The following is a 14181-nucleotide window of genomic DNA, read 5'->3' as shown; positions in this document are numbered from 1 at the left end:
ATTTTATTTGAGGGAACAATGTAAGGGTTTATGTTGTACATTTATTCATGTAAGAATCCCGGTCGGAGAGTGGACGGTCTGAGTGTTTCTTCGAATTTACGGTGTCAAAACTCGTAAGATGAGCGAAACTTAATTAAGCGGTAATTAAATTAAAATGGCAAGCCTAGACAAGCTAGAGTACCGATAGGGCGTGCGAGATATAGGCTCGCATGTAACAGAACCCCCGAATTCGGAACCACGGGTTTCGCAGACCATATGCCTTAGCAATTAGGTGTATCCCGTACCCCTAGACTCGGGTAACTTGCCGGCCCTTGACCTTCGGGTCATAAAATGGCAAGTGGCGACTTCTTCTCACGTGCGTCCGTCGTGCGTCCCCGGGAAGGTGGACACTCCCAAGCTGTATTGCATAGGTGCGCGCACGCGTATCTCGACAAGATATAATTCGGGTGCGCACAATCACAGAGTCTAATGAGAAACCAATTCCAAGAAGACTCATTATTCCCTTTTACGACTGCCCTGGCAATTAGGAACATTTGATTCTTCTCATCTTTACCAACAATTGATAGAAATTGTCCCCCCAAAGGTGTCTTTAAGAAGCACCCATCAAGGGTGATGATCTGTCTGCAACCTGGTAAAAATCCATATGTCAACCCTTCAAATCCCATATATAACCTCTTAAATGTAACTGCTCCCTCAGGACCATTTCTCTCAACCTGAAGATCAAACAAGCTTTCCTTATTCACCCTCCTCAATTCACCCAAATATGATGGTATATGGTTGTATTGATCACCTTCTAACCCTAAAATAAGTTTATGTACTTTTCTCCTAGCTGTGTAGCATGTGTTGTTACTCACCTTAATGGCAACTCTTCTCAATTTCAGTCATCATGTCATCCACATCCTATTCAGGATTGGCAATAAACTTCTCTAAATAGTGATGGGCAAGCCAATCAACTGTGGCTTGATTGTTCCTTGCAACTCTAGAGCACTTATGCACATTCACATACTTCTTCACAACAAAAGCATCATTCTCTTGTGTCCAACTAGCCATAATTGTCCATGGACAGTTCTTCACATCACTTCTTTTCCGTCCGACACTGCCGCATTTCTCTGCATAAGTTTGCATAGCAAACTTGAATTGTTTGCGTTCTTCAAATCTCATACCAATGCAGAAAAGATCTTCTCCATTTCTGACCTTGGAATTGTATGCCTTGCCCTTTTCTTTTCTTTTTATGTTTCCACCTTCAATATCACTGTTATGTGTCGTTATGTCTCATTACTAGATTCCATATACTTACTACTCTGACTTGATCCTTCTTCTCCTGAATCTTGAGCATGTTCTACATTATCTGCTCCTCCCAATCTTTATCATAATGCCCTTGAGGGGAACCTCAACTTCTCAGATTCCTTTCTAATTCTCTTTGCTATCATCAAACTTCTCTTGTTCCTCATACTTTCACTGTATTCTTCATTAGAAGCTTCCTTGCATAGTCACTATCATCTAATCCATCATCAGTCTCATCTTCATCAGAAGGGTCATAATCAAAACCTTCAAACTCATCATGTACCTCATTTGCTTCTGCAAATACATCAACAGGTCCATAATGGACCCCAACCTCAACCATATCTCTTACATGAATATCTAAAGTCATCTCATTTAGCCTACAACGTAAATACTTTCTCGGAATGCAGTACCAATAATTCATGGGCTGACCGTAACCTAACTTAGAAACTTGATTTTCAGATCCACAAGGGACATTCTATCATAATGCAATTACTGTATGCTTATCTTACCCCTATGTACTGGATCCTGCTTTCCAGTTCCATCCTTCCCCCATGGTGCAATCGAATATGAAATATGCGTTCATCCTATGAGAAAGTAAATTAACAATTAACAGTAAACAAATAATCAGTAAATCCCCCCCAAAAAAAAAAACCCAATCTAATGGAAGAAACCACCAAGTACGGTCCCTTACGTTGTTATTTGAGCTTCAAAGTAGTAACAAAATCCTTTCCACGACAGCTGAGGGATCACCTTTGTCTTGATGTCGGTACTTTTGACCATGAGGCAACTGGGAGCACTCCAGGTTCTCACCTCCACGCAGTGCGTGACCGTTACCGACCATTCAATGCGACAACTCTTCAACCATGTCAACCGGGACCACCTCCACGCAACAACCCTTTAGGTGCTCTTATTTTACGACGGTAGGGACGATTGCTTCCATTACTTTGTTTGTCTGCTTCGGTTTACCTTCTTTCAGTGGTAGCCGGAGGGGTTTATTGCACAAAAACGCCGGGAAAAATTAGGAGATTCTCTAGAAGAAATACGGAATTCTGCTTCTGGCGACTTCATATCAATATACCTACAAGAAACCGCCAAAGATTCCCCCCACTGATCGGAGTACGCCGATTACCCGATGTTTCCAGCTTCTGGTCTTTGACAAAAAATAAATAAGTAATAACGAAAGGGAGACAAAGTCCTAAGTACATCATAACAAAAGCTACCCATTCCATCTATCATTGAAGTTTGCACGCGATTTAGGTTACCATGTAATTCCTCTTAGGGGTTATTTGGCATAGGATAATTATGGTTATAGTATAAGGGTGATGAGTTATTAATATCTCGAGTGTATGATTTAATCAGATTTATCCTAATAAATTCATTAATAATTTTAAGTGGAGGACCCATATTAATAAAGACCTTGGTATATATATCAGGTACAATTCTTACGTAAGGCGGAGTAGTTATAAAATTATCATGTACGGTATATATAGGGAAAAAATTTCTAGGAATGTGCAGAGCTGAGACCGGCCGCTTTCTTTCATAACAGAGCCGGGAATAACGGCTGGCATAGAAGTCCAATTGCCAGCGGGATCAAGTTCATGCATTTGTATTAGAATATCTTTTTTTCACGTGAATTGGCCAGGGTCTTCTTCGGCTAATGATACCTCGATCCCGAAGCCTCCGGACATTATCATCGCTTGCCCTTAAAATCTTTCGTCAGACAACCCTAGGACATATATAATGATAGCCTCTCGCCTTACTTAACAAGTAGGGGCAAATGAGAAGCTGCTAGATTGCGAAAAGAAAAATAGTGCGACGAGGTAGAGAAAAAAAAACCTTGGCTATGAACTGAAATGGATCACTAGCACCCTTTGCGAAGCTTATTAAACTCTCCGGTTCATCCGTTAGACCGGTCCATTTTAACACCATACTATATTCTAATAATTTTCGGTCCACCTCAACACTTCACAAACTAAACTGGGACGATCCCAATCTCGCCGAATTTCGTCAAACCTAAACCCAATTTCACCAAAAAAAAAAGGGCAAAATTATGTTTTTCTTAGTCACTTTACCCCAAAAAAATGATAACTGTACTTCAAAAATGTAAAATAAACTAAAATAATTCATGTACCTTGTCCTCGCTATGGAACTAATTAGAGATTTTGAATTATTATATTCAATGAATTACCATGCACATTTACTCTATTTATTTATTTTTTTTAAGTTACAAAACGAGGCTTGAAGATTAGAAGGTTGGGAGGAGAGGAACAAAAAGGCACAGGAATTCTCACTATTGAAATCAATTTCTGGACCTCTTCATTTTCGAGTAAGGCCGGCCACGCTCGAAATCCACTTTCCCCTACATGTCCCATGGCTCTCCCAACCGTACAAAATGTTAATTAATTTCATGTGGTTGATTTGTGTCCATTCCTACCAGTATTAATTAAAGTTCTAATAGGGGTTTAGTAAACACAAACACAATCGCACTATGTGTTTGTCGTGTATATATATATGTAGTCACAGGTGGGTAATCAAATAATATATTGTAACCCCATGTGAGAATCTGAGAACAGAGAGAAAGGACAAACACTAAACTATCTATATTGACTATATATCATATAGCTGTGGGACATGCATGCATGCTCTGGCGTTTCATGCGATCGAGGATTTTTTACGTAAGAGATTCTTCATGCCTTGTGCAATTCACTCAAAATATTCTAAATCTTTCCTATGGTCGCTCATCAGGACTGGAAATGAATAACTTATTATCAGATGATGAAGTCATGAGTACTGCGGTGCTTGATAAGTTCCTCAAAACCATCCCTTAATTCGCGTTACTAGACTACGATTATTCTACATTTAAAAATCCATGTATAATATATGCATTGAGATGAGGTCGCAGATCATCATTATTGTAACGACAAGGTATTTTCTTCTTCGATATTGAGGAACCTTTTATATATCAATCAGTTAGCATTGAGGATATTTCTTCGATTACAGATGAGGCCAATGAGCCTATAGCTAGTAAAGGGATATGTTGAGGTCGGAAAAATCCATTCTCAAACACAGCACGAATGATCTACTGATTTCCCTCTCTAATGTTTAAATGAGAGCGAGTAGAAAAAAGCTAAAGAATTGAACTTTTCATTTAGGCGTACTGGAGAGGTATTTCTAGAGGCTGTAGAAAATCTATATAAAATATTTGATTGCAACTGATACATAGATATCGTCACCAAATATGTGATTAGAGATAGAATAATATCTCATAAATATATTGACAGAATATTCAAGAGATATATTAAGATATTTGGAATATATATGAGAGATAATTGTGGAGGAAATATATCCTCAAGATTCTGTTACCGATTTAGTGTATCAAGGAGGGCTCATGATGCCAAATCGAGCAGGTGAGTCAGGCCAATTTCTGGTCCCTAACAGATCGATAGATGAAAGGACATAAAGGGGCAGTAAACTGGCCATTCTAGTTGGGGCAGGAGTGGGAGCTGGGACATTGCAACAGAGGTTCTTTCAAATCCCAACGTGACTGAAAGTAGAAGCAACGTTGCCCAAAAATTGGCGCAATGGAGAAAAATGAAGGCATGAGCAAATTTTCGGTTAGGGGTAATTCCACGCAACCCCCTCTGAATACAGAACACTTCTAGGGTTAGCTGTATTGACCCTTTCTGTGGCGGGAATGACCGAATCTTGGCATTGTTTCTCATTCGGCAGCAGTGAGTCAGTGAGAATACACTATGTTTGGTTTCAGAATTAAAATTACAAAAATTTTAATTTTAACTTTAACTCAACACACTACACAATAAAAATACACATTTTTCAAGTAAAAAATTTTAACTTTAACTAAACACACTACACAACAAAAACACACGTTTCCCAAGTCAAATTTATAATCTCATCTCATTTGTTATTTTCCACTATCAAAATCAAAGTTACTTTAAACGCACCGATACATATGTTCCTGCATGTGTAGATCTTCTTAGTTAGATAGGGATAGTTTGTCATTTGATTTTTTTTTTTACCCCTTTCTTTCCCTCTTTCCTTCTCGTTCGAGTCTTGATATTTATAGAAAGGGTGAATATCACATATTTGATTTGGCAATCTATTGTTGGCTTTAAATTACACCATTCTCTTACCATTGCAAACCTCATGTTTTTGGACACGACAACTTGACTTGTTAACCCCAAGAGATTTGGCCTAGTGGTTAATGAGCACTCAAGTTTGCTCCGAGACCCGGGTTCGAATCCCCTTGGGGCCATTGGAGCGCCTTTGGCGTGATTACCTGCTCCGTGCGTCGCCGGGGGTTCACGGAGCCCCGGGGATTAGTCGGGCAAAGCCTGGACACCCCGGGTTAGCAAAAAAAAAAAAAAAGACAACTTGACTTGCTTGCATCGTAGTCCTGATGAATCCTTAGAAAGGATACTTGTAGTTGACAAGCTGTTTTTGTTGTGTAATGGGTAAAGTTAAAATCAAAATCATGATTCTAAAATCATTTCATCAAACCAAACGGGCCCTAAATAACTACATCACTTGAGAAATTTGACATTGATAATTTTTTTAGCAGACTCTTCCCTTTTACATTTAGAGAAGCTGTGACTGAAGCAAGACTTTCATCTGAAGATCTCTTCGCATCTATTTAGGCGACAGAAAAGATACGTCAACATGTTCGTCCTCAAGACCGCAATCGCTTTACTACTCTCTCGTCTGCCACCTCTACCAAGGAATCCAAACCCTTCAAGGAGGTAAACCAATGATTTAACGGGCAGTCATTGTTTGTGGTTTTCTGTATTAATTGTCATCTTTGGTAGGAAAGGTATCTAATATGTTCGAATTTAATTATGACTGCATTCCGACATGTTTAATTAGCAGCACTAGAGTTTGAGTTTTTACTGTTTGATCGAGGGTTCAAGCGGATGGTACTTTTCCCTTGGCTTGTCTGAGTTCAACAAGTGCGCAGGAAGACCCGGGTGCCATACAATGAATGCATCGCGGCGCTGAATGGCGACTTCCGGACAGAGGCCATCATCGGAGTTGATGGGCTATTCGGGGGCATGGTCAAGAACTCGCCGCTTGCACTGAAGCCCATGCTCCACTCATGCTCCGGCTTGCTGTACAGCTCCTATCACAACTTCTGCGAGGCAGACCTCATGGCGGACATGTCGACAGCGAATTACATCTTCCTGGCCATGGACAGCCCAACTAACTGCCAGCGGGCGATGAAGGATGCCAACGTCCAGCATTCCGGCGGTTTCTACCCGGTGCAGTTACGTGGAGTTCTTTGTCCAACTCTGCTACACCACCACTGAAATGCTCAGCAAAATAGGCAACTAATTAATTAATTTTCATAAATGTAATCTCCGAAGTTAACATTAATGAAAATATTAAGGGAATTAATTTATATTGGAATTACTGAATTAGTAATGCATGGAGAAAGAATATTTAATTACTTATTAATTAGTCAGTTTTCTGTATACATATTGATCATTTTTTTCTGTCTGTAAATTTCTTTGTTTTTTTTTTGGTTAAAAATCACATGGAATTTTACTGCAAAATTTTAGGCAAAAAGTGACACTAATACCGGCCTAAAATTAAGGAACTAACCCTTGAAATGATCCGTTGTCCCTTACCTTTAATAAAAGAATGGGTTATCTGGACGTTCGTCTATATGGTCCGAAATCATGCAAATTGTCCTTAGTACATTGTGCATAATTTCGCCCATGGAGTTCTGAACCTAAGTGGTTGCAGGGTGTTTTGGAATTTGACACAGATAGATCTAATTCACGGTTTTTAAGATTGCTTAATTTAGTTTATTAAGCTGTGCTCAAGGCCATAATAACAGCATTTCGACTGGTTTCAAGCATGGTCAATATATATTCCAATATAACATCTATTTTGGCCTCTTTTACGTTTGGTATTTTTCAGAATTTCTTTGGTGATTTAACCTAATTATATGATGTGAAAAAATACAATTAGATTGCAATGAACAGAAATATGTGTATTAATTACTCGAGATATTAATATTGAATCTTTTGTTTTCTTGTTTGCGTAATTTTAGTTATTTTTCCATATATAATATTTGTTAAAACTTGGATTTTTCAAAGAAAATAATACCATTGCGGCTGAAAAGGAAAGTTATAACACTAGTAAGTTAAGTTATTGAGTTAGAAGGAAACGAAAATCTTGTGAAAATATTGTGCATGTTCTCCTAAAATAAAATTATATAATCACAACATATTCCTTAAATTTCATGAAAATTCTATAATATTACACGACAAATTATATACTATCTCTAAAGGTTGGATATAGTTTTTTCAGTCTTTGTATTATTGGGAAAGTGGAATCATGCAATATTATGTTTATATTCCCAATAATTATTTTCATGGATATATTGGATTTGACATCTCAAATATTCCCTTTTACATATTTTACTTTCTTAATATTAATATCATCAAATTTTTTACGTTTCCAGTTTCTATTTTTACGGCATCTTGTTTGACTATAAAACCTGCACAATCCTACTAAATCAATATCAAATCCTACCTAACAAGAAGACCCATCCACAAGGTCTTTTTGTCCACAAACACAGCATGTTGCGAGAAACTATGGTCCTCCTGCTGCTCATCGCAATGTCCTCGCCGATGTACGGGGCTGTCGCTGCTCGAACGGATCTCGTAAAGGAGGTAATGACCTACGTTATGACTATCTTGTCACGTCAAACGAGTTGGTGATTGATAGTAATAACAGATCGATTTGTGAAACTATGTTGTATTTGATTTTGTACATCGCGTCATCATAGCATGGGGGTCCCGTTGTAACATTCTAAGAGGTTGGGGGTTTCTGATATGATTTTATTATTCACATTTCCGTTGCAATATAGGACCTTTAATAAGTATATGCTGGCATCTACGGTATTATTTTAATGGTGCACGGATTACATATCCACATTATTATACTATATTATATTATATTACATTATAGAGAGTCCAATCTTTTCTTTCGATCTCACTTTATTCATCCGTATTTACCCTTATCACTTTTAATTTCATTATTTAATGATCACTCGATTGAGGACAAAATATTAAATTACTTTATTAATCACAAACTCCCCATTTTTTTTCTTCCTTTAGGAATTTTACGGTGAAATCAATAAAATTGGTTGTATCGTACCGTCAAATAAATTTTTTTAAAACAATTATTTTCATTAATTTTTTTTAACAATATCTTCTATAAATTTATTTACAATTATAGTCAATACTATTATATAAAGTCAAAAACTTTTCTTTTGGTCTCATTTTATTTTCCACTAGGGAAATTATATATTAGGACATCCCTTCAATATATATATATGTATGTATTTATTTATCTGTACAGTGGCAAAATAATTCTTAGGAGTTTCAGAATTATTACAAGTGCAGGTTTTTCCGGGAATGGAGGAGAAGGTGAGGCTGGGGTCGACCCCTCCGAGCTGCTACAACAAGTGCAACGGCTGCCTCCCTTGCCTGGCTGTTCAGGTCCCTACTCCGCCCATCAGCCTCCGCGCCAAGAGGCCAGGCAGTCTCCGCCACCCTTCATCAGTTGCCCCAACTGAGTTCCTTGACCCTTACCCTGAAAGCGGCCAGGAACCCAGATACAAGCTGCTCGGGTGGAAATGCCGCTGTCACGACCAGTTGTTCGACCCGTAGTTCGGTGCAGGTCGATTGGAGTTGATTTACTGCTCCCTCTTTTTTTTTCTTCTTTTTACTATGAGGGAGAGGTATCCGGTTTCGATGATGACGCTTTAGTTTAGAAGAATATCATATTTTTAGAAGTAAAGCAAAAATTTGTAACGAAAATCTCATTATTCTCTTGATTACTGGGCATATAAGTAAAACTTAGTCTTTTTTATCCTCCGGTAGTCGTTTCTCCGTCTTTTTCATGACCACTGTGCAGCGATAGTCAACTTAATTTGTCTAAGAATGCATCATAGGATTCATCCGCCTAACAAAGCAAACCATCGTATTCCATATATGACTTTGATTCATTATCGATTCTCATGAAGGCCGGAAGAAGAGTTTTTGCCAGATTACAGAAGAGCTCCGGCCTCTTATACGTTTGGTCATTTTTCTTAAAGCTTCGACGATTCAACCTCATCACATAATTCGAAGAAACACCAATTAGATTGCAACGAATAGCAAAATGTGTGTTAATTACTAGAATATTTATATTAATTTTTCTTATTCAGAAGCTATTTTATTGGATCTTTTGTTTTCTACTACGTATTTTGCAGGTTTTTTGTTTTTGGTAAGCGTGTATTTTGCAGTTTCTTTTCCATATGTCTAATGCATACGTTAAATCTCGGATTTTTCAAAGAAAGTAATACAATTGCTGCCGAAAAGGAAATCAATAACATTAATAAGTTACTGAAGGAAACGGAAATCTCGTGAAAATATAGTGATGGATTTTAGCAATTAGTCCAAGCGTGGCAAAATTCAAGGAACTCAAAATTGAGCATCAGAAGTTTTTCAATAGATTCAGAATTGAGCATCAGAATTTCGAGGCCAGCTCCATTTACCTACCCTAAAGATGCAGCTTACAATAATGCAATTGACGGACCCAAACGATTGCTGGAGTCATTCAATCAGTAGTCAACCTCCAGAGTTGATGGCTGTGCAAACCGAAAGTATAATATTCTTATCAATCACTAATTCATAAGTCGAGTCGGTCGGGACCTGAAAGTATTGATGAGCGTCCTCGTTAATTAAAAGAGCTTCATCATTTCTGGTCGAAGTTCACAGTAGGTCGCAGTACATTTGATGATATACCACACCACACCACCAAATAAACATGATAGCTAGCTGTCAAGGTGATTTTTTTGTACTCCGCACTGAACTCCGATCTCACCTTCTCTGGACGGCCAGTCATGGCCGGATCCAAGATCACAAGCCGATTTAGTATCGAAACGACTACTTTTCGAGTGTCTTCAGATAAGATAAATTCATGTCTTTCAAAATATATTCTCAGGGTGGAGGGACACGGAGATCTGTCCACAACAGAGAATGGGCTCACCTAGTGGGGGGTCATGGCCTTCTCGCTCACCTTTCTTCTTGTAACTCATCCCATGAATTGTAATGGGGCTTTTGGCTCGACTTTTATTAGATTACAGGGAAAATTTAACCATAAAATTATTTTTCTTATATTATAGGTCGAAAAGTGAGATTGTTATGTTCGATAAATACATTGGATAGTGAGAGTTTGAGTGATAATATAATAATATTATTTATTTTTATGGAGATATAATAAAACATGTATCTGAAATTGCAATATAAGCTCAAATTACATATGCTATGAAAGAAAGGTTCATTTTCTCTAATCTGGTTACTAACTTAATTCTATCATTATTCTTCAATATTTTATGCGTCTTATGTATTCCGAAAGTTAAATGTAGTTTTGATATACTATAACCATTTCTGATCTTGGAGATCTATCGACTACTATATATAAATGATTTATTATAAAAATTTTTTTACATAATAAAATATGTATATTAAAATTGCAACTAAGAGTAAATATGCTAATAAAGAAAATTCATTTTTATCAAATCAAATTAGATCTCTAACTTTAACCCTACCATATATTCTTCAATACTTCATTTATCATTTGTGCTTGAAAAGATCAAATTAGATTTTTTTTGAATAAATCAGAAGATACTATTAAAGGGAAACAAGACAGTACATCGAAGTAGTGGCAGTAGAGACTCAACAAAATACCAGCCACACCTACAAATCCAAAATCAACCTCATCCAATAGCATTAATCTTATCCCAGCAACATACATAATAAACACCATTCCCTCGTCCTACCTGAAGATTTTCCTCATTAAAAACTAGATACAACATGCCTGACGACTCTAAAGCTGAAAAAAGGAATTAACTGACAACATATTTGAAGCCAATCAAAACAGTTCTAAAGACGCTAAAAAAAAAAAGTCTAATGACCCAATCCATGAAACAATTTCGATCGCTGCTTGTGCCTTGCTTTGCAAGTGTGTCCGCGATGTTGTTGGCCTGTCTAGGAGTGTGGATACCTCCACATATATTCCTTTTAAGCTTGATATGGTATTGAAATCCAAAGTCATCCAACAAGGGAGTTCATTCTCCTTTGTAACCCATGCAAAAGCGTAGGAAGAGCAGCCTGTTCCATGATTAATCTGGATCTCTCTGCACCAGCCGCTGCTGTAGTTATCCGTAATGCTAATCTTATTGCTATCACCTCCGCTTCATTTGATTCCTTGACTCCAATGGGTGCCAAGAATAGGCAACGCATATGGCCCTTTGAATCTCGCAACCCTTCGCCTAGGCCCAATTTTCCCGGCTTGCTCAATGAGGATCCATATCTACATTTCACTTGAACCGGCCATTTGATGGAGGAGACCACTCTAATCCCCCTTCTTGAGCAGGAATGATTCGACCATCTCTTGATATCTTCCACAGCTCAGAGAAAATCCGAAGAAGAATGCGGGAAGCTCAGGTCTTTAGCCTTGATCCAGCAACCTGTAGATTAATAAATGAAAGATGTCTTGACAGTAAAAGCATTTATTATTGAAAATTATATTGTTCCTTTCCAACCATATAGTCCAGAGCACAAAAAAGAAGTAGATAATACTAATTATATCCATATATCCATACGAATTTTGATCAATTCATATATTACAAATATGTTGGAGAAGCAGAAGAAAAATAATGGTGTAATTTTTTCTAAATTATCATTTTCTCATCCGATAAAAAATTAATAATTATAACTTTTTTTCATTGCAGTTGCTTTCATATTATCTTTTTATTGGTTGGGTTATTTCTTTAGATCTTGATCTCTTTGTTGTAATCTGCAATATTCTTTTAATTGAGATTTCTAATGAGTCATCCAAAATAAAAGTCTTGAAATATTTTTTATTTTTCAAATTAGTTGAGATTTCACTCTATGTTGTGCTATTCTTAGTCAAATCTCATATATTAAATTTCATGAATTTGAATAATTTTAACTAAAATGAATCAATTATTTGCTTTAGAGATTTACTTAGTTCAACTTTTATATGATTTGCAATGGTTTTAAAACATTATGAAATAAAGTTTAAGTTCATATAATTATAAATTTTCTTTATTTTCCTTAAGATTATGAATATTTATTTACTATTGAAATAACAATAACGATTCGAATTAATGATTCTTCATTTTCATACTTGCTACTGTAATTTATAATATTATGTCCTATTAATTAATTTTTATTTAACATATTAATTTATGAATTACAATATATTTACTATTATACCTCATTTATTACACAACATTGGTGGTAAAACTTACCTTGAATTGGGTTTGGCATTGATGGTAAAAATACTATTATGAGATTATTTAATGCAAACAATCAGTAGACCTTATCTTATATAGCCGATTTATTAGTGTTGGGAGGTCGAAATTAATATTTTTTATTATCATATTAAACAATCTAAATTATTGATCGCCATTTATTTCTCTCCATATATAGATACATATATTATCTCTCCACGGAGACATGTTGATCGTAAGGCATATATAAACTCTTGTCCATTAATTGTAGTCAAATTTATATATCTATATGCATATATATAAAGTTCGTTTAAATTTGCATAATTTTAGCTAAAATAACTCAATAGTTTTCATGAGAGATCAAAGTCTATATTTATTTTACTAAAATCTTACACAATTATTTAAGTTTTGAGGATAATTTTAAAAAATTATTTTTCAATTTTTTGGATATATATGTGTATAACTGTATATATATTTACAATTACGCCACTCTTTATTTGCATTTATTTCATATAAATATATCATTAACATAGTATTTATTTTTTCTAAGATAGTATTTTTAACCCTGAATATTATTTACATATTTACTTTTATGGCCTTATAATATTTAAAAAATTACCTTTCCAAATCTATTTAATGTGTGGGATACAACTTTATACATATAGATTTGCGGCAAATATATTAAATATAGTTATAGTACTTTTTTAACTCTAAATATTATTTATATATAAAAAAGGGCATGATATTTTGGTAACATAAATAGTTAAACAAATAAAAAATTATAGAATTTTTATAAATCCATATTACAAATATATATACAATACTTTTTTATCAACAATGACTAAAAATAATTAATAAGTAGTTTTGAATTGTATTACTATTTAATTAATTTAATGCAAGAATTTTACTTGTTTTTCCTATAAATGATATTTTAACCATAATTCTTATTTAGATATTTATATTTGTCACCCTATATAATACTGATATTTACTTTTGTAACCGTACTTATTGTAGGATGATACAACTTTTTATATATATAATATTATATATATATATAAAAGATAGATTTACCACCTTTGCCACCTTCTTTCCTTTTTTTTAATTATATATTTACTCGCACTCATGTTTTCGGATGAAATTCGATTTCTCAAAATTCGTTGAGATTTTTGGAATGAAAACTTCAAAATTGAGAAATTCGAAAAATAATCGGTTCTATGATAAATTCAATTCGTATTGACCGAGATCAAATCTCGATAAAAATCGATATCGAACCTCTGACACACGTTGATCGTAATTGCTCGATTATTTTCGAATTTCTCATCTTTTCAAACGAATATTTGAAAAATAATTTGAGAACACTGTTGTGTTCAGAAAAATTCAAGGATCGACATTATACAAAAAAAATATTTTTCCATCCAGATAGCCATCCCGAACTTTGAAAAAAAATTGAAACCGATGCATGTATGGTTTAAAATTCTCGTCTTTTCAATCGGATGCCCGAAAACTAATCTGGAACCACCATTGTATTCAAAAAATTTCAGGGATCAATGTTATGCAGAAAAATA

The 14181-nt window shown here is 35.4% G+C and overlaps 1 protein-coding gene across 1 annotated transcript; it reads left to right on the top strand.

Moving 5' to 3' along the window:
- Positions 1 to 7901: 7901 nt before the first annotated feature.
- LOC116206389 (EPIDERMAL PATTERNING FACTOR-like protein 1) lies at positions 7902 to 9116 on the top strand. The gene is made up of 2 exons (XM_031539254.1): positions 7902 to 7979; positions 8715 to 9116. The coding sequence occupies exons 1-2, from the start codon at positions 7902 to 7904 to the stop codon at positions 8979 to 8981; spliced, it is 345 nt and encodes a 114-aa protein (XP_031395114.1). The 3' UTR covers positions 8982 to 9116.
- Positions 9117 to 14181: the final 5065 nt, after the last annotated feature.

The sequence above is a fragment of the Punica granatum genome, chromosome 1 (genome assembly GCF_007655135.1).
Source record: "Punica granatum isolate Tunisia-2019 chromosome 1, ASM765513v2, whole genome shotgun sequence".
In the NCBI taxonomy this organism is placed as follows: Eukaryota; Viridiplantae; Streptophyta; class Magnoliopsida; order Myrtales; family Lythraceae; genus Punica; species Punica granatum.
The sequence above is the reverse complement of the archived record's forward strand: the minus strand, read 5'-3'. Positions and strand labels throughout refer to the sequence as shown.

Excerpts from the sequence above, each read along its gene's own strand:
- LOC116206389 (XM_031539254.1), top strand. The coding sequence starts at position 7,902 with ATGGTCCTCCTGCTGCTCATCGCAATGTCCTCGCCGATGTACGGGGCT. Across the intron at positions 7,980-8,714 it reads GAACGGATCTCGTAAAGGAG|GTTTTTCCGGGAATGGAGGA; the intron begins GTAATGACCTAC and ends TTACAAGTGCAG.